A 27,761-nucleotide genomic window follows, 5' to 3' on the forward strand; every position below is an offset into this window, starting at 1 on the left:
CAGATTTCTAGAAACAGGAGAGGAAAAAATTGTTTTCCTCTGCTAGAGGACATACTGTGACACATGTACTATGGCAAATAATAAGCATTTTCCAGGAGTTTGAATTAAACAATGACAGAAGATTTATTTTAAAGGCATCTGAAGAAAAATCTTTTGCAATTCGCAAATTTTTAGAGTAATCTGAGAACCTGAAGATAACATAAAAGACAAGTGGAAAATATTCCTTTAAAAGGAAAAAGACAAAAAAAGTACAGGCCTATTTCAGATCATTTTATATACAATAAAGCAGTAATAATGATCAAACAGAGCTTTTCTTTCAATGTAGAACATCATTTGACCATTAAAGAAGGTGCTGCTGAAACTGTGTTTCATACAAGTAGTATTTAAAATTTGCACTTTACAGCTATTCCACCGGAAAATGGTGGATGGAGTAATATAACTCTCACCAGGCAAGAACTCCCACACATTGTCTCTGTAGAAGAATCTTGGGGATATCAGCCACCAGTTGCCCAGAGACATCAGCTAAAAACTAAAGCCTTGTGTCACAACCAAGTGAACATTTCTTTAGGTCAACATGAAGATTTACTAGCACTCAGAACAGAATACACACCAACTTCAAGGTAAAAAGAGTTTGACGCAAATATCTGAGATAGCCCTATCAGCTCCATATTTCAGCTCCTCCCACCTGAATTGGCTTCTCTTGTCTAAGTCAACTAATGCACAATTCAACAGCCTTGACTTACTGTGAGATGTGAGTTATTGGGGTCAGCAGTGTCTCACCCTCCAGGTCAAGCTCATCGGCAAAGCTGCTGGTCCTGATGATGGGTCCTGTGTTCACATCTAAAAACGTCGGGCTTTTTTTCACTGTGAAAAAACATGCAGGTAACAGTTAAACCAAGAGCACTTGACTCCCACTCATTTGGATCTCTGAAATACCGTACATTTTAACAGAATATTGAAAACTGAAGTTACTACCAAAAATTGCAGCGTTCATGAAAAGCAAAATTTTAACTCTTCTTCTACCCAAAGCATTTCAAGTTCTGGCAAAGATTTAAAATTAATATTTCATTCTTTTTTTTTGTTCACACTCTACCTCATGTTTGAGTTTATAATACCAGATTCTGGTGTGTAATACCTCTAACTAAGATCAAGAAACCAGGCCTAGATCAACACAGGAGTGTAAGGATTATCATGGTGAGCAAGTCAGCTCCTGTCACACACTGTCTGAGCAGTCTGCTGGTTCCCTCTAAAACTTAGGCAGGAGGATGCCTCATCTTTGGCCTCAGACATAAGACAGGTAGGTGGCAAGATCTTCAGGTCATCCAAGATAAGGTCCTTATTGGGAAGGTTGTTTTAGAGAACTTCAGATATCGAAAGTTATAGTGACAAAGTTATTTGCATGTCATCACTTTCATGCATCCAAGAAATTAGGCAGTGTTACAGATTTCATTTTTAAACTCAGGCTCCTAAGTGCTTTTTCCAACATGGTCCTAGCATTTGTTAGTGAAGCCACAAAATCTGCATATAAATAAAACCACTAGTGTGGTTTACATGACTGTAAATGAATTTACAGAGAACAAAACCAAGTTAAATTCCATATAAATCATAGGCAGATTATGACACCTTCATAGAAACCTTTGTCTGTGTAGCTGGTTGGAACATTCAATAAAATAATTATAATGTAGTAATTTATAAAATCTCTACTATATTAAATAAAATACTTTTTATTATAAAAGTAAATAATGCCCCACCAAAATGCCACACAAAAGCTAAAGGAATAAAGCAGAAATATATAACCTAAATGTAACTGATACTTAATGAGAATAGAAGGGGGGTATCAGGAAACGTTTTTTTTCAATTACAACCATTTTACTCCAGTAATTAGATATCTTCATATGGCAGAAATGGATTTGAACTTTTACAAATAATAAGAAGACAAAATGTTATTATATCATCAGGCACATGGCTGTCCAAAATCACAAAGGGAAATCTGTTCTTCAGAAATTCTAATAGGAAAGGATGAACTCTGAAATCACAGTTTTAAATAAATAAATAAATAAGACAAGTGCTACGAGATACAATTATTACAAGCAGGAGCCACTTGCAACACCTAAAACTGAAAATTCTGTTGTTCGTTTTAGGAAGTGTTAGCTTAAATTTTTGGTTTTAGTACCATACTATTTAATCCCTTTGCTGTAGCCAACATACAAGACAGTGGCTGTGAAACAAGCAAAATAATTCCAGATTCAGATATGCTGCAAAATGCCTTTCAAACAGACCTCTTTTAGCTTTCATTAAATTAATTTTCACTGTTTTCATTTATACAAGATATAAATAACTTTCCCAGTTTCTAGGAAAGGAGGACTCACAAACTTTTAAGTTTTCCTGACAGCAAGTGATAAAAACTGCTGAACTTAAAACCATTTCGTGTTTGCTGAAAAGTCACCAAACAGTGCTTATGAGACATACAATACACACACTACACAAATGGATCTGCAGAAACAGCTTTTCTTGGATCATTCACAGTTACTGCTTTTCAGTTTCATGGAAGGGGAGAGAAGGAGTGGCACAATGAAAAAAGGAACCAGAATTCAAGACTGTGACTCAGCCAATTTGAAAGAGCTCTTATCTGAGCATATAGAGATGAAGAGCTGATTGGTACGAGGCAAACATAGTATCTCCTTCCCTCTATTTTTAAAATTTCTAAGATCATCATAACCAAGAAAAGAGCCTTAGTAAGAGCTTCCCTGCCACAAAGTGCCTTGAAACAGGGCTCAAGCAAAACACATTATTTTACTTATAAAAATAAATTCATAGGTATTTGAATTTGGAAGAGTCTTTCTTACAAAGCATTGTTTAAAAAAATTATGTTAAAAAAAGACACTAAATTTCTAAATATGAAGGCTAAAGGGGAAAAAAAACAAAGGAAACTTTGGACACTAATTTCCAATGGATAACAATGAGTGAACAGAAACATGAAACAGTGTATCAAAGGATGGTTGGTATAATTTAGGGGATCCCCAACTTTATTTTCTCTGTTTTTTATGGGTAGCAGCACAACCTAGGTAACAGGCATGACTATCCAAATGACAATGCTGAGCCAAGTACTGCTTTGAAATAACAGAAAATACACTTCCCAGAGTACGAGAACCCCTGCTATAAAACAGAAGTTCTGAATTTTATGGAAACATTCAAGGTCAGGTTCTGAGCAACCTGAGCTAGTTGAAGATGTCCCTGCTCATTGCAGGGGGGTTGGGCTACACACCTTTAAAGGTGCCTTCCAACACAAACCATTCTACAATTCTATGAGTTTTCAATCAGGGATTATAAACACAATAACAAGAAATTACTCATGTTTTTTCTGAATTATCAACACAACAATTTTATATACAATATGACATGTATGTAGATGCATTTCTGGTAGTGGACTATTTGGACAGAAAGACAGAAAATATTTTACACTTCCTGTTTTGTAAGCACAGACAAAAAAGGTAACCACTTCAAGCATTTTTTCATGGAAAAATCTGAGTTTTCATTAATGCATTTAGAAAACATCTGTGGCCTGCAGAAAATACCTTTATTTTAACATTTGCAATTTACAACCTGATCAACTTCCAAATGTAAAATTCTACTGAAATGCCCACGCCTTTTTTTAAAGAACAGCTCTATATTTTGGTGCCACAGCAACTCCAGACAGAGCATCACAAAGATTTAGTAATTAACAAAGGTGATGGAACATGAGGGAACAATGAAATATTATGAGCTTTACCTGGAGAGGAAGGAGCACTGGAAGACTGCTGGTCTGCGGAAAAGGATGGCCAGGAGCGCTGACAATCTGAGTCAGAGTAAAGATGCACATGAAACAGAGATAGAAGAGGGGAAAAAAAAAAAAAGAAAAAGCTCCAGACAGGCAGCTGAGGAGATGCAAACATACATAAAATACAGTATGTTCTACCTGACACAAAATAAAAAAAAAAACTGTGGAAAAGAGTTTATATGAAACTCTAGTAGAGTGCACATTAGCAGAATATTAAATTGCCACTGAGGAGGCATCATTGCCTCTCCAAACTCATTCTTCATGGCAGTGTCACCTGCTGCAAGACATTCTCCCCTAGATCCCAGTTCCATTTTGAGGAAAGCAATCTATTTTTGCCCTTTCTTCCTGACTTTTAGGTTTCTCAAATCTTTCCCTTTTCTGAATGTCCAGTCTCATACAGGTCAGACTTCTCTTGCTCTGGTTCCTATTGTTCACAGTGCAACTGTCTTCTGGCCAGATTTCAAGGGTTTGGAGAGTCTCAGTGCGAGTACTACATTGGGGAGTACCATTCTTACACCACAACAGCATGCTCTTGGGTCTTTGCTGAACTGACGATGCCAGGAGAAAGAAGGAAAGAGGAGATAGCTGGAAATCTTTGGTTGCCCAAGGATACTGACAGGGATGCCAGATGCAGGATTCAGGAGTGTGAAGACTGAAGTATAAGTGGGCAGTCCATAAATTTGCTGTATATGAGAAAGCAGCATATGGATACGTGACTAGAGTCTTTCCAAAGGCCAAATTAAAGCTGAATGAGCAGCTCTGTATTCTTGTACTTCCTAATTTCTTGTTTCTGAACTTTTGATTTGGCAGCTTCAGTTTTCTGTGTAGGTAATCTTATTGACAGTAAGTACAATTACACTCTCTCCTTTTTATTTCCTTGAGTCACTGTGAGAACAGTGTTAGGTAATCTCTCAGGTCCACTGAGCTCAGGCTGCCTGGCTAGGAAATACGAACTGAACCTATGATGGCTGGCAAAGCTCCTCTGATATTTCCCCAAGATGAAGGAATTTCTTTTTCATGTAAAACAGGTGACTTGGTGTCTCTTGCTGCTCTCCTGATTTTGTTCCACTGTGCTCACCCCCAACAGAGATGCACCTCTTGGAACACAGGAGAAGAGTGGAAACTGGAAAATGGGCAAATCAAGGATTGATCGGGGGAAGTTAAGGAGATTCAGTTTGTTTTTGCTGTTTTACCACCTTATTTACACCTGTGTTCCATATGGGTTCAGAGGAGAAACTGAACCTTGTATTTTCAGACAATTTGATCTAAGCCTAAGCATCCTTGCACCTGATCACTGAAAAGAAGCCTCTATTGTCCTTAGTGGATTCAGAGGAGAAAACTTACAGGTGGCTCACAGCACTCTCACTAAATCACAGAGGTCTTTTGCCCAGGCCTAGCTCCAGTCCTACAATCTTTGGGGAACACTCAATTGTTAAGAAAGTGCCTAAGCAAGCATATTAGAAACATCACAGGACTACATGGCTGCTTAAGTGATCACAGAATCCAGACAAACAGTAGAATAAATTATTTAATTTATGGGTCCCCATTTGTTCATAAATATCTACTGCACATTTTTACAGCATGTACTTCAGAATGCACAGCTTTGGGGCTCAAATCTGAAAACTTTCTTCCACCTAATCTATTTATTTAAAAATTAATTCTCATCTATATGCTCAGCTAACTACTGGATGAATCATACCTTATTTATAGGCAAATTTTTTTATTGTTTATATATACATGAGCAATTTTTCAAGTATAAGGAACCCACTAAAGATCACCTATTTATATAAATGAGTGTTCACTTTTCTCTTTGTAATGAAACTGTGGGTGCAATTGTGATTACAAGTGTGAGAATGTACATTTTTGTCTGTCTAGATTTCCTTGGCTGCAAAAGAGTTCTTAGAAACTATATGGCACTAGACACACATGAAAAGCACTGCAAACATTACACTGTCATAAGCTAGCATGCCATAAATAGAATTATTTTCCTCAACTTACCAAGCAATTTTAACATTCCTGTTTGTCCTGTATACTTGTAACAGTTTAGAGAGCAGAACGCAGATAAAAAAGAAAAAAGATAAGCATCAGAAGAAATCACAGAAAATCCTTCTACTGAAAGCTATAGAGCTGATTTTTGAAATGGCAGTAGTAGGCTGCCAGCAAATCATATTGTCCTTGATCAGCTTAGAAATTTAATTATAAAAGTATTCTTAATGATAAAAGGTGGAATCTAAGCATTTGTAAGGTTCTTTCATTTGATTGTTTTGAAGAAAGGTGTCTGTATTCAAATTCTGAGACACACACTCAGCTCAGTACTTGTCCACCTTTTAACATTTCTACCACCAGATGAAATTTGCAATCATGCCTTAACAGAGGACAAGAAAGAGTGGAAAAGTATGGATGATGTAGAAAAACACAAGAGAAGCACACCAAAAAAGTACATGGAAAGCGAGACTTTCTGCTGGAATTAAAATATGCCTGATGCCAGCCCACACTGCTATCTTATTTTGAAGGTCATTAAATTTAATCACGTCAGCCAAATGTTTGAGCAGAAAAAATCATAAGTACTTGTATCTGCAATCAATAAAACACACCTTAAAAATTAAACCTTAATCTTGTTGCCAAAATTTGAGCAATACACATTAAAAACTTCTAATAAAGGTACATTTGTAAAAAAGCCACATTGTAAATTCAGACTTAACTTGGAAGTCCATTAGAGCAAAAACAAATATAAATAAGCTACTAATTATAAGATGATTATCAAAGTTTTCTTTTTTCCTCACACTGTACAATGGTACAGTGTACAGTGACACTTAATACAGATGGATCCACATTTATCTTAAGTACTTTTGCTTTCAAAAGTTGATTCACAGCCTACTCCACTGAGCAGATGGCAGGAGCACATGATGGTTTCATGTAGCAGACTATGTTCAGTGCAGCCAAGACATGTCAGTCCTTTTTGGTTCAGGTACAAGCACAATAGTAACACATCCTGGGCAAATTTCACATGGAAAGGCTGACAGCTAATCCCTGTAGTTTCAATCAATTGCAGAACTGGGGAATGTGTGCACCAGCCCCAGAGTCAGTAGCTCTTCTGGCAGGCAGAAATGACAAATGACTTAGTTTGTCTGCAGTGGAGCATGCTCATTAAAATGATGGTTAAATCTCACCCAGACAAGCCAGTAACCAAAATCAAAACGCAAAGTATTCTTCCTTTAGAATGACAAGAGCTTGTTCTGTCCCTCTCCCCTACAGATATTAAAAAGGACCTGTGTGTAAATCTAATAATAGAAGCCATTACAATTACTGGCATTTTATAATAGAACTCCTTACCAGAATTTTCATATGCTTCAAAATTGAAATGAGGTTTCCTGTCCTCCGCCACGTGGTCATAAGTGATGTGTGGTATAGTCAACATCCTATCTGGAGAAGAAGGCCCATTGTCCTTGTCTAACTTAAATTTCTTCTTTTTAACCTAAAAAACCCACATACATTAAATTACTCAAACAAAGCTACATTTAGTTGTCTCTTCAGTAATGTCTTCAATAACAATGCAGTCCCCAATGAGTTATAACCAATTAAAAGAGTTCCTGACCAATTACATTTTCATTATGCTACACTGTGTTTCTCATTATGTTGGCCGCCTCATCCTGCTAAAACTGGCTAATCACTAGAATTCTTCACACTGTCATTACCAAATCCCTTGCCTGCAATAAAAAAAAATAAATCTGCTAGTTCTGCAGCAGCTCATATAAATCAAACTATTCTAGAATATCTTTAGCATTTTATGGATGCAATAAATCATACCCTCAGCAAAAAGTGAATGGATATATTGCTACTGAACTCAGATGACCCTTGGAAATACAACGGAAGATTTCTGCACAACATCCTCCCCTTCCATCTTGAGATTACTGTGCAATACTTTTACAATAGAGAGGACAGAATATTACTTAATCTAAAGATTCTGATGAAGTTTTTTTTGTTGCTGTTTTTTAAACAAAATTAAAAAAAAATAATTTTTTAACTTACGGAATCCATTGGTATGACTTTTTTTTTTCCCCCTTTCCTTATAGTTTTCCAAACAATAACAGTAAGTTACTGATCGATGTGCCTCAGTTAGGTCATTATTACTCTTTTCCAAACCCACTAAAAAAGTCAAATTTGGGGAACTGAAGCAAATTAACTTATAGTTTCTGATGTCTATATACTGAAACTGTAAAAACCGAAATGTAAATAAAAATTTGAAACCAAATAATAATCTGTAACACAAACACAACAAATAGTCTCTAGAGCAAATTCAATCAAATTTAAAATTTTTTAATTACTCTAATAGGAAACATTAGTTACTGATACCATCACTGATTTCTTTGGTTTTGGACTGGGTGACAGCAAATGGTAATTCCTGGCAGGTTTTCGAATGTATATTTTCCATGTAGAAGAGTCTGGGTTTTCTGCAGCGTAGCATCTCCATGCAGTCTAGAACAAATGTTTTAAGCAATGGAATAATTAATCAGATTAGTTCCTCATTGTACAACACAGTAATTTCCAAGTATCACTTCAGTCATTCTTTGTTTATTTTTATTCTTGAATTTGCCCACTGGAAACATAAACTCAGCATGGTTTAGAACCCTTATTTAGTAAACAGAAACCACACAGTTAGAACTGGGCAAAACAAAAAGAAAGATCAGTCTTTTCAAGTGCAACTTTTGTTCTCATTAGCAACAAACAAATAATGAGAGAGAACTCTAGACTGGATTCAAAAAATAGGTTTGAACTTCTTACTCTGCCCCAGTTTCCCTACCTGACTTGCAGCATTTTACCTATTGCATCCTGTGTTTCAGGCTCTTACTCAGAAAAAAACAAGAATTGTTTTTCCATGCCTCACAAGCGTACTACCAGGAAAAAAAAAGCAATTGTGATGTGGTCAGTAGGGCTGTATTCATATGAAGAAATGAATCTGATGGCACAATGGAATAGTACCAGTGGCTAACTAGGAACCAAAACCCAAAACCAATCCTCTCTCTTGCCAGCCACTAATGATTGAAGTACCACATTCTAAGACAAAAAGGAGGAAAAGCAGGGCTAGGAAACAAGAACAAGAGACAAAACACTACTGTATTCTTTCTTAAATTTCTAAAAATATCTGAGTTGATTAATAGTTACTCTCCAAATTAAAAAGGCAGATCCCCACTTGCACATTACATAAAAAAGGACACATGTATACACAAACAAAATCTAGAGGAGGAAAGGCCAGAAAACACTAGATGAAAGAAATAAAGTAAGGCAGAATGACAGAGGAAAACAGACAGCAGCTGGAAAGTAAAGGATCAAACAATCACCATATAATTCCCTCCATGGTTAATAGGACACTGGAAGAAACAACTGGCCTCTAGAAGAAAACAAGAAGGAATACAGGGAAAGAAAATAACTCATCTGAGATGTTCTCACCTTGTACTTATTTTGTAAACATCTTGGTTTAAGAATAATCTTTTTAAAAGTTATTTGTAGAGCATTTGTTATATTGGGCTTTCAGAAATTCAAGACTATGATTAAATCATAATTACTACTATTAAGAACAGGTAGTCAACAAGTCATTGTCTGTTCTCTACTCCTCCTTAACATTTCTGATGGAGGCAAGTACAACATTCTGGACATGCAGTCTCAGGCTTCCCAATAATTTGGTGTTGATTTCCCAAAAGAATCAGTGGGAACACTAAAAAAATCCATTCTTTATAAAACTATACGATACGAGTCTCACAATTTTTGGCAAATCTCTGGCTATAACCAGTCTTTTTCACATTAACTCTGTAACTGTTTAGTTTAAAGCATAAACTTTACAATTAGCTACTGTTTAAATAAAGATCCTGACCTGGAAATCCACATTCACTCATGAAGCCAGAGAAATAAGACATATGAGAATGCAAAAATGATATGGCTTAGGTGTACATTTAGTTTTCTTTTAAATTTGATCTCTGTGCTTCTAAAGCTATATGCAGATACTGAGCAGAGGGAGGAAAAAGTTGGAGAAACCTAGAATGAAATAATATTAATACTTCTCCAGGGTGCAATGCTGGCTCCAAGGAAGTAAAGGATAAAATCTCATTGACCATAGTGATACTGAACTGCACCTGCATTTATAACAGAGGGGATCAATATTTTCCTGCCTGTAAAGTTATCCTACATGAAAAGGCTGATTTTGCAGAATCCCAGTGTTTCTCAGCCACCTATCCTGGAGCTGAGAAGTCCAAACAAGACTTCCTATTTAACATTCTCACTTATTTCTCTTAAATTTCAGATTTTTAAGAATTTATTTGTCCCAAGGAAACTGAAACATATTTGACACTTGTCTTTACAAGCAGCAACTTCTTAAAAGTACAGTTTTACATGAAGCCTCCTCTCTGTTTTTTCACTACTACATGTATGATAATTCATAACTTTTTCCCCAGGTAAATTGTTTAATAATTACTGGGTAGTCTTCAGTTTTGATTTTAACCAGCTGAATTAAACAGTTTGCACTAATTTGGAAGTGTATTTTTTTGCTTATTAGTCTACATTAAAGGCTGGATTTCCAAAACTTGCATCTGTAACTCCTGTACAATTTTTAATGGGAATCAGGCATGGAAAAAATGCCAACAGTTTGGGGGGGGGAAAAGTTTTATAAATGGAAAGAAATGACTGTATGCAATATGCAGGAACTCAGTACCTGTATGAGTGAGGCAGCAGCTGGAATTTGACGGTTGAAATGTTTCTGTCTTTGTTTCTGTTGTACCTTTAGGGCAAAACCTGAACCAAGAATTCCCTGTGGAAAGAAAACACACTTCTTTTTTTTCTTTTCATTTTTTTTTAAGGGGAGGAAAGAACCACACATAAGCTTGCCAAATTTTGTTGTACTAATAAACTTCTATTCAGCATCATAAAATCCAACTAATTATTTAGAGGAAATGACTTAATATAGCAAAGTTTTTAGACTCAGTTATTATTGCTTGTTGAAACAAACTGTGAATGCTACCATGCTCTGATGCAAAGCCTGTTGGACTCAGCCCCTAAAGAGGAAGCAGAAATTATATTTCATACCCTCTAAAAGCCTCACAAATGCTTGTGAAGGGGAATAACAGAATAGGGAAAAATATTAACCTGATGTGCTTAACTTCATTTTTATGAGAAAGAAAGCTTTGGCATAGCATGATTCAGGTCGTGTGGTATGGTAATTTCTATTTCCATATGTTAATCCATGGTGGGAGGGGAGGAGAGAAGATGAAGAAGAGGAAAATGCATATTTCAAAATGGTCAGAACTTCAGTGAGTTCGACACAAGCCCACCTAATTCACTCTTGGGACAAGGACTAACAGTACTGGATGGTGTACCACCTGAACTAGACTCTAAATGTAGTGCAGCTACGAAGTCCAAATTTAAGTAAAGAGCAAGTCATTTATGTAGTCATTTGCACAGTTATAGACATATTTAACACAAGTTTTAGAAACACAGGTAAAAATGAAATCTTCTATAAATCAGCTTACATGATTACATCTACTCATAATTCTTTTTCTACATGCAGCAGAAGGCATCAGAGCGGCCAGGGATCTTGGCTCAACCTCTAAGAACTGTATTAATCATCAAGTATTTTGAAGGGAACAAGAAATGCCCTTCCTCTTACGTTCATTTAGTAAAGATCAAAGAGGTAATGATGCTCAAACATCACATATTTGGGAAATGAAGGATCATTTCTAGATCCAGAAGCCATACCAGCTGCATTTAGCCACAACAATTACTTTTGACTGTGATCTCAGCCAGATCCCCTTACTTAAAATGGCAACAAGACAGCATGCAACAGATCTTCAAACCCTAAATTCCCCCCTTGGGCCAACTCACAAGAACAACTTAATTCAGTAAAGAAAATCCCACTGGTAAAGAGGTGTTTGCTGTTGTTTTGCTTCAACAAAGATTAGGGAAATCTGACAGGCAAACATAAAGCACGGCTGTGAAGGCATGGTTGCCACACAATCATTTATAAAACACCTTTGCTGGCATTCAAGTCTGATTTTAAAAACCCTACCAAAACAAAAAAACAAGCAAACACACCACCACCACTCTTCAGTCAAAAAAAGTAGCTTTGGGCATTTTCATACAAATAATTTCATTTACCAGATCTCTCTTCTAAAATAAATGTGAAAGATATCAGAAAGAGGAGGGGAGAAACATATGCTCTAATGGCAAATTGATGCTGGAGAGTTTAAAAAATTACACTTAATTATCCTCCTCTGCAAAAGGTTACACACCTTTACAGTAAGCAACTAATTTTAAAAAGCCACTGGAATTTTAGTAGCTACTATTTCACATTGTGAAGAATTTTTGTGAAGGTACTGGCATAAAGGTATTCTTGTCCACCCTGTACTATCCCCACCACTTCTCTGCCACAACTACACAAATATCTGCAAACACAATTGTCCTTGTCACTGAACTGAAAAACCTGCAGAAAAAAAAATCATTTTAACCACAAGTTTCAGGTGGCACAAACATTTTAAAAGCACAATTCAGGGATATTGCTGAATTTGTGAAAAACATACCCTTAACTACCCTTGGCACTGAATATTTGTGTTTTCAAACCACAGCTTAAGTTTTGCTGACTGTGAATTTACCCTTGGTACTCAAGTGCCTTGTTTCTTGTTTGAAAGTATTTGGGAACCTGTTTTCAGTGCAAACAAAGTGCCATAACAGTTTTAAAAGGTCAGCTGTAGGTCACTTTTGAAAATGGGACTTTGGCCATGGACAGATGCTAATTTGGCAAAGAACCGCATCAGTGTCCCTGGCTGCTGATTGTTGTCTCTCTGCCAGTGACACCTTTTAGTTAGCTTTTCTAGAAGGAGGATGTGTATGGGAACTCTACAGTTCACCTTTGACCTAATCAATTGAGTAAACTGTGAGGGAATGCCTTAAAAAGCCAAAACATTGCTAAGTTGCTGAGTCCAGAAGTAATTAGAAATAATTTCCTTTGCACTTCTGAGATGGGCAGAAAAAGTACTTTGAATTAAACATCTTTTTCTCAAATACATCCCAAACCTAGTGTTGCATACAAATACACTGCATATTCACTTAGTTACTTCCTACAAGTACATATATTTCAAATATAATATAAAATTTTAATACAAAGCTTTCATGATATCAGATTAAATGAAAGGTTAAAGAATCAGAAACAAAAGTTTCCTCTGATGACTAATGAGTCAACACCAAATTGACAGCAAAAGTACAAGATAACCTACCGCAGGTAGTGCAAAAAATGAAATTGCAAATACTGAAAAACAAGATGCAATGGTCTTTCCTATCCAAGTCTGAGGCACTTTATCTCCATAGCCAATAGTTGTAACAGTCACCTGCAAAGAGAAATATAGAGAGTATTACAGCAAGTATTAACATGGCAGTTTTGGGTTGTTGTTCTCTCTTCCTTTTGTATGTATTTTAAAGAAACATCAGCTACATTCCTAACTCTTCCAGTGACAGTCTGTGTGAGACTAATGAAGGTAACTCTTCTCTCCTGGTTTGCTTCCCCATCTAATACCAGATGGAAAAACATAAAGGAAGTTGAATTACAACAAGATACATGTTTAAAGTCTTCCAAAGTAAAACCATTATTTTAACTCTTCATGGCTGAGGCAATTTACAGCATATGAAGTTACTGCGATATGGGCTGCCAGCCCATGTCACACACTCTCCTTAGGGAAAGGCTGCCAACAATTCTGAACTGGTGATTTTGTTTATGGGCATGAGATGTTTGCTGAAAGTATTACAGGGCTGTTGCATAAAAAGAGCAAACACATACTGTAACCATGCACTACGCCTGGGGTCAGACATCAAGTGTTCTAGAGATAATATTCATATAAATAGCAAGAGAAGCTGAAAAATTTCCATGTAGTAAAGATCCTGAAAACAGTCTCATGAATCACCAATTCATATAAAACACTGAGACCAAGAACAGATAATTTAAAGCACACATGCAGGAAACATCTGTTGAGTTTGCCTTTCAAAACACTGAAGCAAAGATTACCACCACAGTGATGTAGCATAACAAGGCTTAATAAGTAATTATTTGCATGAGCTCAAGGAAAGAATGTATTTGTTTGAAGCAGAAGCATACATTTGCCATCTGAGAGCAATTTAAATTCACCTACGCCACCAGCTATTTCTGAATTTGGAAATTGGAGAGATTTTTATCTGTGACTTCGAAGAAGGCTAACCAGATCAGAGCATGGGAAACCACACTCTCAAGCATGTGAAGCTCACCTCAATTACTGGCTGCTCAGACTTTCTTCTGACAATATGGGCCTTCAGCTGCCCAGGACACAGAAGTTTGTCCCACAGCAACATACACAGGCCATTCCCACCTTGTCCTGCAGCTAGTTCACCTCCCTGTCTGCTCTAACACACAGTACCCAGCAACTGCAGAAATGCAGGCAATGCCCAGGGCAACATCTCTACGTGAGGACAGAAGGGCAGATTTATAGAGGCAAGATGGTTGTTTAGAGGGTGAAGGGATGCAGAACATGTCTTTGGGGAAATAAAAGCTCATGACAAGAACTTCAGGAAAGGTATGGCTGTCATCCAATTTAATAATTTTCCATTCCTACTAAAAGATGAAAGGAAAATCCTGTGTATGTAAATTTTGACCTGGGAGGTACCTCAAACACACAGAGCAAGTCATCCATACTTGAACTGTCCACCTTCTAAGTAAAATCATTATGTGTCAGCCAAACACATGACAAAGGGGCAGCTTTAGCTGCTTGGGTGGTGATATTTATTGTAAGTTTATTGCCAGTTGCCATACTCAAAATATTCAAGAATTGGTTTTTAATTTTTAACACAAGTTTTTAAAATATGGCTTATTTCCAAAACTGTTTCATACTCTACAGAAGTACTTTAAATAAGGTAAGTACCCAAGTTCCTTTGCTTGTATTGCTGAAATTGTTATTAAAATACCACTTCAATTCCGGACCTGATGAGGGGCTGAAAGGGCGATGTTATCTCCTTACCTACATAAGAGAGTGGCTTAAAAAAAAATTCCGAAGTCTAATTACAATTTCACATTCAAAAATACAGTATAAAAAAAGGAAATATAATTATAGGAAAAGTTATGGCCTTCAATACCTTCTTACAGAAAAGATTACAAGAGAAAATCATCGTTTATTCCTTCATTTTTGAAAAAAAAAATTATAAATCTTTGTAATTGAAAAATTTTACCAACTATTCTGTGTCACAGTCTTCAAATCATGTTAATTAAGTAGAAATGTGAAAAGAAATAGGTGCTTTTGAGCTGACTAAAGTATAACTGAAGAATAATTCATATACACCTAAGAAGCGATTGCCTCCCGTTTGCCACCACACCCCTGCCAATCCCTTCTGAATTGGTCTCTGTGAATCATTAGTGACACAAAAAAAGTATTTCCTGTGATGTGTGTTTAGGAGGTTTTCTTAAAAAACATCTTGGAAAATAGGTTGCAAATTAAAATGTGCATTTAATTTAACATTTTCCTCTGCCCTCTTAACACTAAACCATCTACAAATCCATTGTAGATGGTTTTCTTTTTCCCCAAAATACACGCTGCTGAAACCTTGCATGCTGAGTTTCTGCCTTAAATGATTTTTTACAGCCAGATTATAATCCCTGAAGAGTACAATACTAATTTTACAATTATAAAATAAGATATTATAATGGAAATACTGACTCAACTTCTACTCTAGCATAGTAAAATGTTGGCATAATGAAATTAAATTGATACAAGAGCTCACACATTAAATTTCATTGAAAAGTAGCACGTAAAACAATTGTTTTAATTAGGAACAAAATCATTTTCATCCACTGACTATTTTAGAACTTTGATCGGATGAACATCACCACAGACTTTGGTATTAAGACTAATGTTGTTCCTATTAAATACACATCAATAGTCTGAAGGAGAGAATATGAAGCAAAAACCCACACAGCAAGAAGAAATAGTAATGTTCATCTGCACTGAATAGGGAAGGGATTTTAATCTAGGTTATATCAGCCTAAAGTGAGTACAGGAAATTAATCAGGTTAAGTAAGGATATTCTGTTGATGAAATCCTTGCTGTGTGCCCTGCAAAATTTTGGATAGTTACATAGCTATAAAATAGAAGAATGCATGATTCTGAGATATTAAAAAGGCAGACAACACAGGACTGAGGAAGCAAACATAAGTTTAAAGATTAAAAAAGCCAAGCATTAAAGCAAATGAGGGAAAGTCACCTAATAGAAAATACCTTATCTACTTCATTTCTAAATTTACAGTACTGCAACTTCAAAATCAATTGCACTAGGTATTGCTCTGCATACCAGACACAACTCAGAATTTTCTGATCCACTTACAACATCCATCTTGATTAAAGCAAGTAATACAAGAGCAACATCCAGCGATATACCAGAAACATCGACCAGCTCCCTGACTCCATTTCAACTGAACTACAGTAAATTTCAGAACAATCTGAATGCTCTTCTGTACAACTAGATGTTACGAACACACTAGAAGCCTTTCTATTTTTGACATCTTATTCAGCCAACTGCATTCATGCAGGTTGAATATAATGTACAAACTTTCCAAGCTGCTGAAACCCCAGCAGCACAAGTGCAAACAGATTGATGTCCTGCATTTATTTTACTTTGAAGTATGCTATATAAAGCTAAAAAAACCCCTACTGATCTTTCTGGATTTTGAATTCTTTTCCAAATGGCAATATTCTTCTTCCTCGTGCACATAAGGATGTTCGTGATAAGAACAGATTCACATAACTGAAATTCTTCTTTCTGATCCTAGTCACCTCTATGTGCATTGCAGCACTCTGAGAAAACACAAGCTACATCCTTCAAATGAACAAGCTAAAAGACTGTTCTACAGGTCACAAATATTTTGAAGCACTGGAATTAAAACTGGATTGCAAAGTTGAAAAATTACTTCCTTGTCACTACAATTACAAACATGTGAAGGAGATGTTTGGATTCTTTTTCTCCTTAAAATTTCAAAGTCATTTTCATGCAGTTATCATTGCAGGCTCACACCATCATTCTCGATGCAACTGAAGTACATGCATGAGACATAATCACATCTGAAGGCACTGAAACACTTCTAATAACTTAGGATATGGAATGAAATGGAACTGCCCATCCAGTTGCAAACACAACAAATAGAATACATTAACTTCAGTGTCATGTCTCTCTAATAATATATCCTCAGTGTTGCCTAAACATTGCTTTTGGATCTTAGTTTAATACCTCCTCAAGGTGTCATTTTCAGTCATCGCCAGTTCCAAACAAATTACTGCTCACTTTAAATCTCCTAATCAAAAGGTGGCCCAAACTAAACATACTTGTGAGATCACAGAGATAAACAAGAGTCTTTTAAAAGACCCATTTCAACAGGAGCACAACTTGTGCTAATTATTGAAATTTAAATGAAAGCTAAATTCTTTTATTATCATTAGTTTTTCTAGATCCCAACATGGAAAATTATCTCTATTTTGAAATACTTTAATTTTGTTTCATTAAATGAAAAACAACTGTTAATTCTGTGTTCTTCTAGATAAAATTTTTCTTCCTACCTCCTTGGTATCTTTTGATAGAGGTTTAAAGATTTGGGAATTAGGAAAAGAAATCCCAAGAGTGTTCCCTAGATGTAAGAAAATCTACATCTGTACTTTTTAAGTAACAAGTTTAAAAGGTTTCTCCACATCTACCCCGAAGATCTTCACTGAATGAGAACAAAATGTAGTTGGAGTTTAACTCATGGAGTTAAAGCTCAGAGATGAGAAGGCAGCTGCAAAATGAAGAGATGGCATGCAAAAAGCATTTAAAAATATCTTCATCTTTCAATCGCTGCTCCAACAGTTCCCAAAATAACCAACTCCCTCATAAAAACTCAAACACGTAATTCCAAAAATTATAATTAAAAAAAATAAAAGGATCTAATAGGTCTATAGTTGGTATTCTTGACTTGTAAACTACATAGAGATTAAAAACTTCTGTCAAACACTGAAGTCAGCATATAGTCCTCAATGGCTTTTTTTATTAAGAAGAGGGGGGAAAAAAGGGTTCTGAATAACACAAGATCTCTTTTATGAAGCTATTTTTAAAACTTACGTGCAACTATTTTATAAATAAAATTAGATCTCTTCTAATTTAGCAAAAGTTTTATGCATATGAAGTTTCAAGTGGTATTTCCTGCAACTTTTCAGCAAAGTTTTCCCCCAGTTTTGATTTTGAATTTACAATAAGCACCTACTGATAGGCTTTGCTAAATAAGACATGGTTTTATGCAGGCTTAGAAGTAAGCAAACTTGTAAATTTTTTGTTGAATTTGGTCCTTAGTGAGAAAGCATATCTTCTAATCTATAAAAATTAAAGGAACAAGAAATCCTTAACCCAAGCTGTTATTTGCACAAAACTGCTTGATTCAATTCAAAGCAACAGGCACAGTGTAATATCCATGCATGGCTATATTCAATAATTGCTTGTGGCAAATAGTGCTCATGATCAAAGAGATTGTTAGCACGGTCCATATAATGGTTTTCCTGAAGGATGTTTGTTACAGTGTGAAGGTTGGAAATTGTGTACTCATTCGGTGTATATCAAAAGAAGAACTATTCTCACTTGGTCTGAGGCATGATTGAAATGAATGCTAAAGGAGGGGGGAGGCTTCAGGAAGGGGTGAGAAAAACCCAACAACAACAAAACAAAAACCCATAAACAAAACACTGAAAGCCACAAAGCCCCCAGAGGCAGTGAGCAGGTAACATTCTCTGAAGGTAGTTGTCTCTGACAGATTCAATGAGAGCAATTATAATATTTTTTAAAGCATCTTTTTTAATTTTGTTTTTAATTAATTCGTGTTTTTATTGTCCTCAATCTATATTAGGTCTTTAAGACTGTCAGTCTGGACATGAAGGATTACATAAGCAGACTAATTTTGAATATTGGCACTGGGGAGCTGAAAGATGCATCACGTTACTTGTATTTTACTTGCTAACACTAAATTTGTCTTTTGAAAGACATGCAGATATGCAGCCACTGGCAGAATTATTTATTCAAGTTGCACTGCATTCAAAACCAGAAATAATATAGACAAATCTTTATGCCATAAGATAACCTGAGGTTTCTTCAAGAAGCCCATAACTGACTTGGTGAATAGCTACAGCCCAGAGTTCTCAAGGAAATTCAAATAAAGCCCAGGAGGCCAATTTACATATGAAAATGGAAAAGCAATACAGATTTATAAATAACAACGACAATGAAGAACATCTAATTAGAAGTTATGAACCCTATGGGTATGCCTATAGTCAGCAAAGCACAGTAATATAAAAATACCCAATTCCAGATGCAGTTTAGTTGTGGTAACACAGACCTTTTATATGGTTTATTTCAGCTATATTACGTGTTCTATTACTGCTGCCCAAAGAACTTGTTTAGCAGTGTACACATACACTGAGATAAAAAGTGCAACACTGTAGAGTGAGAAAAGGGGTGTGAAAACACTAACAAGGACTTTTTGAAGCATCATCTACTATGTAAGGCAAGTGCACTTTCAGAGAAGTGAGATCAGCTGCGTTGCCAGATGGATCACGCATCTACGATAGTGTATGAGACAGAGCTGTGAATCGTCCTTTTCCGCATGTTCAGTTCAAAACAGACTGAGAAAGGTTTTCAGTGACCAGAATTTGTGGTGTTTGAGCGATTCAGAAAATTCTGGCTAAAACACAACCAAAACTTTTGTGATTTAACACTTTGAGAAGGCTTTTGTATGAGTTTAGACCTTCATTAGGAAGACTCCTTGTGACCTCCCAGTTATGCATAGAATCCTAGAATGGCTGGGGTTGGAAGGAGCCTTAAACACTACTTAATTCCAAACTTCCACTAGATCAGGTTGTTCAGAGCTCCATCCAACCTGGACTTGAGCACTTCCAGGGATGGGGCATCCACAACTTCTCTGGGCTAACTTCTTCACTATCCTAACTTTATAGGGCTCTTTCCTAGCAGAAAGCATGAAGAATATTACAGTATCAAAACACCAGAAATGGATGGAATCGAATCCATTTCAGTTTTGTTCTGCTAAATCTTTTTTAGCAGTTAGCGGAGACATATCAGAGCAGAAACAGGACACTAAATTCTACTTTTAATATTAAAGAAATTACACTATGTGTTCGTTGAATGCAGTCTCACACTTGAAGTGGAATGCTGCAACACAACAGAAGCTATAACAGAGAAAGAATATTATGATAATTAAATTTATTGATTAAATAAGTTTACTGCAATTAGTAAGAAAAAATAACTGGCATGCCTAACTGAGCAATAATTCCCTGAAAGGAGAATATTTCAATATCCTGACAGATCGTGTTGCTTCTGTGGAAGGTTTTACTGTATTTTTAGTAAGCCAATCTGGTCTGTCACATACTCAATTTTTAATGGCTACGCCAATGACAGCATGTGTTTTTAAATGCAGCTACATCTGCCACTGTTAATTACTGAGTCATCTGACCACTGTAGTGGAAAATAAAAATGCCATAATGACATGAAAGCATTGAAAAAGCTACTTGACAGAAAGCCACTTCCTTGTGCTACACATTAAGTCCTCTGATCCTAAGAAAGCCTGTATTTAACCATGGCAGACAGCAAGAAGAAAGAATTCTGCAGCAGATCACAGTAGCAAAACAATACAACAAAATCTGTTGTATTCAAAAAGGGCTACATATGCATTTCAGCACCAGGAGACCTGCAACAGACTTGCTCATCAACAGATCCTGAAACAGTAAGTGGTACTGTTTGTAGAGAGAAGACTATATTAGCACAGACACACAGAACTTTATTAAAAATATTTCTTAATATATATTCTTATATTTTTTTATTAGTGAAACAGACGTGTTAGCCCTATCATTCTTGTACATAAGACTTATTATAGTCTTATTTTTAACAAAAAAAAAAGAAAAACAATGCCTTTTGATTTAAAGTAACACAGAAAAAGCTCTAGAAGAACAGCACATTTTGAAAATGCAAGCATGGTATCATTAGTGATGCCTATGCATTTTAAAGATCTGTAGCGCTTAAAATGATGATGGTTTGTTTTATTAAGGTAATAGAATTAAAGCAGATAAAAACAAGTCATTGCTTGAATGCCAATGATAAGGAAAAACAGTTTCCAGAAAGTACCTTTCTTTTGAACTGTACTAGGAAAAGGAAAGGGAAACAATTACAGACAGGAAATCCCAGAACAAAACAGCCAACCCAGTATGTGTGTATCATGTGAGAAAATTAAAAGAGGGAATTGTTACTATTGCAGAAGCAACAAAATTAAAATGTTGACAAAAATGTAATCCCAGAATAGAGCTGCCTCGCTATAATGAGTACACATAATAAATGAAAACAGAGACAACTGTCACTAGCAAGATCAAGAAAGCAGAACTTTATTAGCAGAGCTAAAAATACATCTACACCAAAGTGTGGCAGCACCTCAGAGAAACCCAAGAAATCTCTAAACAAGATGGTGTGTAGATACAGCACAGGCAAATGCCAAATAAGGATACTATGTGGCTTCCAAAGCAATATAAACATGTTAGAAGAGTCCTGTGACTGGATTTCCCAAGTATCTTAGATGATTCTTGCTCTGGAATTAGTCCCTTCTTAATGAACTGGGAATTACCGTCACAGATCAAATTGCAAAACATAGATATCTGTTTTAGGGGAAAAAAAACCAACCAACAACAAAGATGGGAAAAAGAAAGCCTAAACACCACCCCCCCAAAAAACCCTAGCTGTGATTTAGGAAGACTCTTACCACCTTAGACAGTTGAACACTACCATGAGAAAGGTAGCAAGAAGTAATCACTGTAACAGTAGGGAAGAGAGGATAAAAAATAGAACGCATGTTTCTAAATTTTTGATACATAATTTTATCACTTCAGATCTCATAAGACTATAAACACCAAATGAAACTCCTGATCATCTACAGTATTTTCATAGTTTCACAGAATTACTAAACCAGAAAGTGTATTGAAGCAGTAAGAAGCCATTTTGAAGTGCTTGCTTGAGTTTTACTCCACATTGGACAGTGTTAACCACTTTCAGCACACGTGAAATTGCTATACTTACTACTCCCCACCACAGGGCATCTGCATAGCTGCCAAACTCTGTTTCTCCAGAATCATTTACAGCATCTTTCTCGGCCAGGTATACAAAATAAGAGGAAAAAATCAGGCCCAGAAATCCAATGTAGAGAGTAGTTATCAGTTCCTGCAAAGAGAATAAAAATAATGGCATTATGACATCACTGAGACACTTAAATTACCTAACACTGATGGGTTATAAAAGATAATTGGAAGAGAAGAATGTAATTTCAGCAATTGATAAGCATTGACAGTGACTGTTGGCTGGGCAATTTTTAACAAAAATCCACTGAGCTCAATGGTGGGGCTGATGACTTGGCCCAGCACATGCATTGCCAACAGGCAGTCAAAACAATCTCTTCACTTTACAAGCACCAAACCACTTCTGGTCCCCAAAAAGTACTTGGATAACTTTTTCAAACAGTGCCAAATTCAAAACAACTTCAGAATTTAGATACATATTTTAAGAAATATTCAGACTAGTTTTCAGAAGTGTCATGTTCTGTTGTTGTGGCCAACTACCAGTCAAAATCTGTGAATATTTTTAATCTTTTAGGAAATTTTTTCCCCTTGAACAAGGCAGAACAACCATACTTGGTTAAAATAAAGTATAACTAACTATACTAAGTATAACTGACATCATCAGCATATCTGCATATATGTCATTCTGAATCTAAGGACATTTGCATCAACTGTGCCATTCCTCAGCCTGCTCAATACCTGTTCATACCTGTCTGTGTATGAACACCACTGATCCCAGCAGCCTCCATGTGCCCCCCTGACGATCAACATGCAGCATTCGTAAAATCTGCAGAAAACGGATGCCCCTGGAACAAAATTTTTGAATTAACGAAGACACTAAAGATGCTAGAGAAGAAAGAGAGTTAAGAGAGGGGAAGTCTGTGTCTTCCAAAGGACCATTCTAAGAGACATAGAGTATTTTATGTTAGACTTGGCAGCCTGTCTCTTTTCACTCCATTCACTGATCTTTCATCTTGTTTGTTACGAAGACAGCCTGGAAAGACTGTGCAAGGGAAGGACTGACCTTTTTACATAAGGCTAGTAAGGATAACTCAAGGATTCAGGATTTTGGACACAAACAGAGAATGCTTTAGAAATCATTCATCAATGCATATTTGACCTGCTTACCAGGATGGGAAACAACATGCAGAACCAGCTAATTAAAGAGCTGATTTCCTTATCTTCGAGGAATCTCATAGGCAATTTGAACCAGAGAGTCCAATAATATTTTAAAATACCCTTTATGGGAGTCACTGCAATCCTTGGGTGTTCCTGCAGCTAATGTGCAGAGCACAGTACAGTGCCATGTACTTTCTTGTTCAAGAAAACCAAGTGATGTGACCTTCCTGAGCTCAAGGTGGATTCAGGAATTCACAACCACTAATCCCAGGCATTTTATGAAGAGGCAGCTTGAACACATCAGAGAGATGAAGCATGAAAGGGTTGCTATAAAACTGAGCCACAAAACTAAACCAGGATTTGGGTAGAACCCAACTTGTCGGGGAAAGGGCGCAGGGGTATGTGCATCTCTGCCCCCACCAGTCATAAATGCATTACAACAAGATTTTATTTTCCCTGCACTTAGTGGGATCATTGTTTCACACATGTACATGACTGTTACAGGACTGTTACAGGACACTGACCAGTGACTCGTTTTCTCCTGCAAGAATTGAAGCAGGAGGTAAAAAAAAGAGCCCCACCTTACTCAGATAGCACTAATTTCTTTTATTGCATATAATTACCTGATAGCTGAGGTTGCAAAGACTTGACCTTTAGAGCCCACACAAAGAACTATCATGGAAGCAACAACAACAATTAAATCTGGAAAATAAAAGTCAATTGAAAAAATTAGCAGCATCTTGTAATATTTCTGCAAGAATGTTACTAGAACCAATTCCAATATTACTTTAACAAATTGAACAATCACTCCTAATCAATATTTTTGTTCATATACCAGGAGATCTCTATTGTAGCATGTAAAGAAAATATAATCTTGAGATATAATAGAAAAATTTTACTGGGATGGGTCCAAGGTGGCCACAGTCTAGATGAATTAAGAGTTACTCTAATGTAGTCTGCAATCCTTATTAGCAGGAGGAATTTCAGCAGTTTCTACCTATTCTCTCTTCTGTGTGTTTTATTTTCTTTTCTGTGTTAGACAGTATTTTCAGTGACAGAGACTTGGGATTTTTGTATATAATAAAACTGCCTTACTACCATTTCATTTCTCCAGGTCTAAAAGGGAGAGAAAAATTGGAATTAGTGCATAAGTCTAATTTAGTTTAAGTCAGTCAGGACTGTACTCTAAATCTCCATGCTTGAGGCCTAGTTAATTTTGGAAAGGAACTTTGTATTTTGGTGAATTAAACAGCACTTGATCTATAGCTGGGAAAGCGGAACTATGTTTTGCTTTCCAGACTGAATTAAATTAGATAATGTTTCAGAACTCATGGTGTTCTAGGTCTGAGGAGAAATGGATTGTGTTCAGAGTGCAAAGATACAGTCAAAGGCTTTTTGAAGTTGCAGTCACACCTGAGATACAGTTGTTATTTTTATATATGTATGGATGGATGCACAGAGAAGCTAAACTGAATTATTTTATGATTGTAAAAATACCCAGGTATAAAATTTTGTAATTTATATTCAGCAAAATTGTAGATAGTTTATGAAAACCTATATCCTGTACTAAACAACAAATAATGTTTCCAAGTAGTTGAAATAACTATGTCACAGATCAAGAATTACTATTCTTCTATAACAATACTCCTCTTCCAAAATCTGGTTTATTTAGTCCATTTATATTTTAAGTACTTTAGGGCAAAGGTCTTTATATACTTCTCTCAACATTGGCTAACAAAATATAGATTGATTTTGAATTATTGTGTTTCTTTCAGGAAAATTGTTAAGTGAATGACAAACATTCTAAAAAAAATAATCATTTGTTGCATATGTGGAACATAGGGATGTAATTTCCAAGAACACTGAAATCATTTTGGGAAGCCAACTGAGGTGAATACCAAGAAAAGTCAGGTGTCCAGCTCCAAATGCATCACTGAAAACCATATTTTAATTCAATTGATACACAGAGTAACTACAGTGCATTTATTGTGCTCTACCATGCAGTAAACAGCTCAATTAGAGTGCAAAATAAACTCATAATAAGTTACTCAAACGGCTGCTGGGGCAAGAGGGAGGAAAGGCTGTTCAGTATCTTTAAAAAATACAATTGTAGCTCTTGTGCAGTGTCTGGGATCCTGAGGTCACAGGAGACAGGACCATGGCCAAGACTTATTCCTGGCAAAGCTTCAGATCACTTGTGAAAAGAAAACACTCTGCTCTTCTGGGAAAACAAACCAAGCTACGTTTGTTCTCGACAGTGCCATGAAATTCCTGAAGGGAAATTCAGATCTACATTCATGCTAATGACAAGAGCTCTCGCTCTAACTTGGCTTCAACCACTTCAGAAATCCAACTTCTAAAACCTTTCAGGGCAAGTTTTACTCATTGTTTACATCAACTTTGCAAGCTGTGCATACTCACCAATGATTGAAATAGGTTTCCTAGCAAAACGAAGCCTTCCCCATATTCCAACATATTTACTGCGGCATCCTGCTGACCATAGCCGAACCACATACTCCGTTCCAAAGAATACCACTAACACAATTTCCTAAAAGAAACAGACAGGGAACTAGGTTAATTCTCGACTGTACTTATGTCTTTCATCTCTTTTCAGAATGTATTAGGACATGCTAAATAAAACGTAAAATTGGGAAGGTGACAAATATGTCAACCATACCAAAGTGATCTAAAGTAATATAGAAAAACCTGTAAGAATAAAGAAAGAAAATATTAAGAGCAAATTTAAATACTTTGATCACATGCAGTTTGGCTTGTCTACACGTACTAAAACTGAAAACTATTCTGTGCAATTCACTTGGTCTAATTCAAACAAAAGGTTTCCTGACTGAGCCAAAAAAAACAAGCACAGTCTGTATTTAGAAGATTTTTTTGCTAGCTTATTTGATTTTGGGAAGAGCTGTGCTTCACATTCCATTTACCAAATCAGTTTAACCACCCTCTTATTTATACTTTTTCAGTCTTCCTTTAATCTCGCATGGATTGATAAAAGATTTCTAGCACCCAGCACCAATATGTCAGTCTCCGGGTGCACTGAAAATATAGTGAGATTTCTAGAACACTTTTCCCATCCTTTTGCCAATGTTTAGGGACTTCATCAGAAACAGAGATCTTAGTCCTGAAGCATGGCTGGTATCAAGCTACTTGTAAACCACAAGCTAAGGTATGACTTTGGAAATGCCTGCAAAGTGATAGATGTCAAAGACATCTAGATATTCTTGCTGATTAGACAAAGGTACAGCTATGTCCTATTTGAAACATGGTCAATGTGCCGATAAACCTTGATTTTCTACAGACCAGGTGAGCATGGCATACTCAGCATAGTTTCCCTGAGTATCAGGGAGCTGTAATACTTCCTTATTGGCCAGCTCGATTAATAACTGTCACATTTTCTACCAGAGCCAGCAACAAAATCTATTTATTGAAATGGTAAGAGTGGCTTGTAATTGAAAACACAAAACACATGGCATAAAGAAAGACTACAGCTGAGAAACCAATCTCAAGATATCACAGTTACATATGTTAATGCAGATTAAGAGAATGAACTGCTTATTTCAAAGTGTGATTTCATATAAGGAGCAACTGCAGAGAAGACAATGTGCTGCTAAACATTTTGTCCAGCCCCCCTCACATTTCTCCAGGTTACACTGCTGGCATAACAGATTTTCAAATGGGACTCAAGATGGTACCTAGAATTATTTTCTAAACTAACTGAAATAACCAGAACACAACCTTAGTCCAGTCAAGATGAATGGGAATCATATGATCAGCTTCAAAAATGCAGGGGACATTGCCCTGAATATTGAGCCCTAACTTGTTGAAGTTCAACTCTGTGACACTTTCAGAAAAGCTAGTAGAGCGTGAGCCAGGACTCTTTCCCTTGGTTTTGACAATCTCATAATCTATGCAAGCTGTCAGATGCAGTAGAACAGCAATCACAATTGTTTATAGTCACTTGTATTCAAGTTAGATTTTTAAGATATAATGAAACTATCCAGATCACTGGTTGTAATAAACATGAAGCTCAGATTCTTTGACCCAGCCAAGAATCTCTTCTACAACTTCCTTCTGAAAGAATCCACCAGAACCTTTCGCCTTTTTTTTTTTTTTCAATTGGATTATCATTAATTTTTTCAATAAAATAAAAACATAATGAACAACATAAATCTTAAGAAACAGCATCTGCAGCAGATCCTTTAAGGAAAGCCTGTGTCTTATGACAGAAGCTTCAAATGCAATGAAACTCACCCTTTGTCGAGTCTAATGTAATTTATGAACCACCAGTGAATGGTAAAATTATGAGCTCTGCTTGATATGAGGTGCTGTTGAATTGTCACAGAAAATAAGCACCAGAGGCAATCTCTTCCGATCAAGTGATTGTATTCCTTTCACAGACCCAGTCAATAAACCCTAATATCCAAGTGCTCTTCTGTATGCAGACAGCTAGTACGTCTCCTTTCACCACCACTATGGAGGAAACACCATTAACAAAAGACAATACCAACCATATATGGAGCAAAAAGTGTCCTTCATTCAAAATAACTCATCTGAGGAAGGGATGTATTGCTTCGCATCATATATGTGATAGCACAGACAATACTGTTCAGATACCCCCAAAAGCAAAAGAACAA

At 36.2% G+C, this 27,761-nt stretch overlaps 1 protein-coding gene across 2 annotated transcripts in view; it reads right to left on the minus strand.

The window, feature by feature from the left end:
- KCNQ1 (potassium voltage-gated channel subfamily Q member 1) overlaps positions 1-27,761 on the minus strand; it is a 338,092-nt gene that overhangs the window by 225,738 nt on the left and 84,593 nt on the right. Inside the window, exons 3-13 of one of the 2 annotated variants that reach the window (XM_027701988.1) lie at positions 25,534-25,660; positions 23,736-23,814; positions 22,703-22,799; positions 21,959-22,099; positions 13,075-13,185; positions 10,521-10,616; positions 8,171-8,293; positions 7,151-7,292; positions 5,816-5,842; positions 3,770-3,835; positions 744-864 (exon numbers count right to left, since the gene is read on the minus strand). In XM_027701988.1, coding sequence (XP_027557789.1) covers positions 744-864; positions 3,770-3,835; positions 5,816-5,842; positions 7,151-7,292; positions 8,171-8,293; positions 10,521-10,616; positions 13,075-13,185; positions 21,959-22,099; positions 22,703-22,799; positions 23,736-23,814; positions 25,534-25,660 — 1,130 coding nt within the window. The remainder of the gene's footprint in view (positions 1-743; positions 865-3,769; positions 3,836-5,815; positions 5,843-7,150; positions 7,293-8,170; positions 8,294-10,520; positions 10,617-13,074; positions 13,186-21,958; positions 22,100-22,702; positions 22,800-23,735; positions 23,815-25,533; positions 25,661-27,761) is intronic. The other variant, XM_027701999.1, reaches the window with a different exon arrangement.

Source organism: Neopelma chrysocephalum, unplaced genomic scaffold (genome assembly GCF_003984885.1).
Source record: "Neopelma chrysocephalum unplaced genomic scaffold, ASM398488v2 Primary Assembly neopelma1_24, whole genome shotgun sequence".
NCBI classification, from domain to species: Eukaryota; Metazoa; Chordata; class Aves; order Passeriformes; family Pipridae; genus Neopelma; species Neopelma chrysocephalum.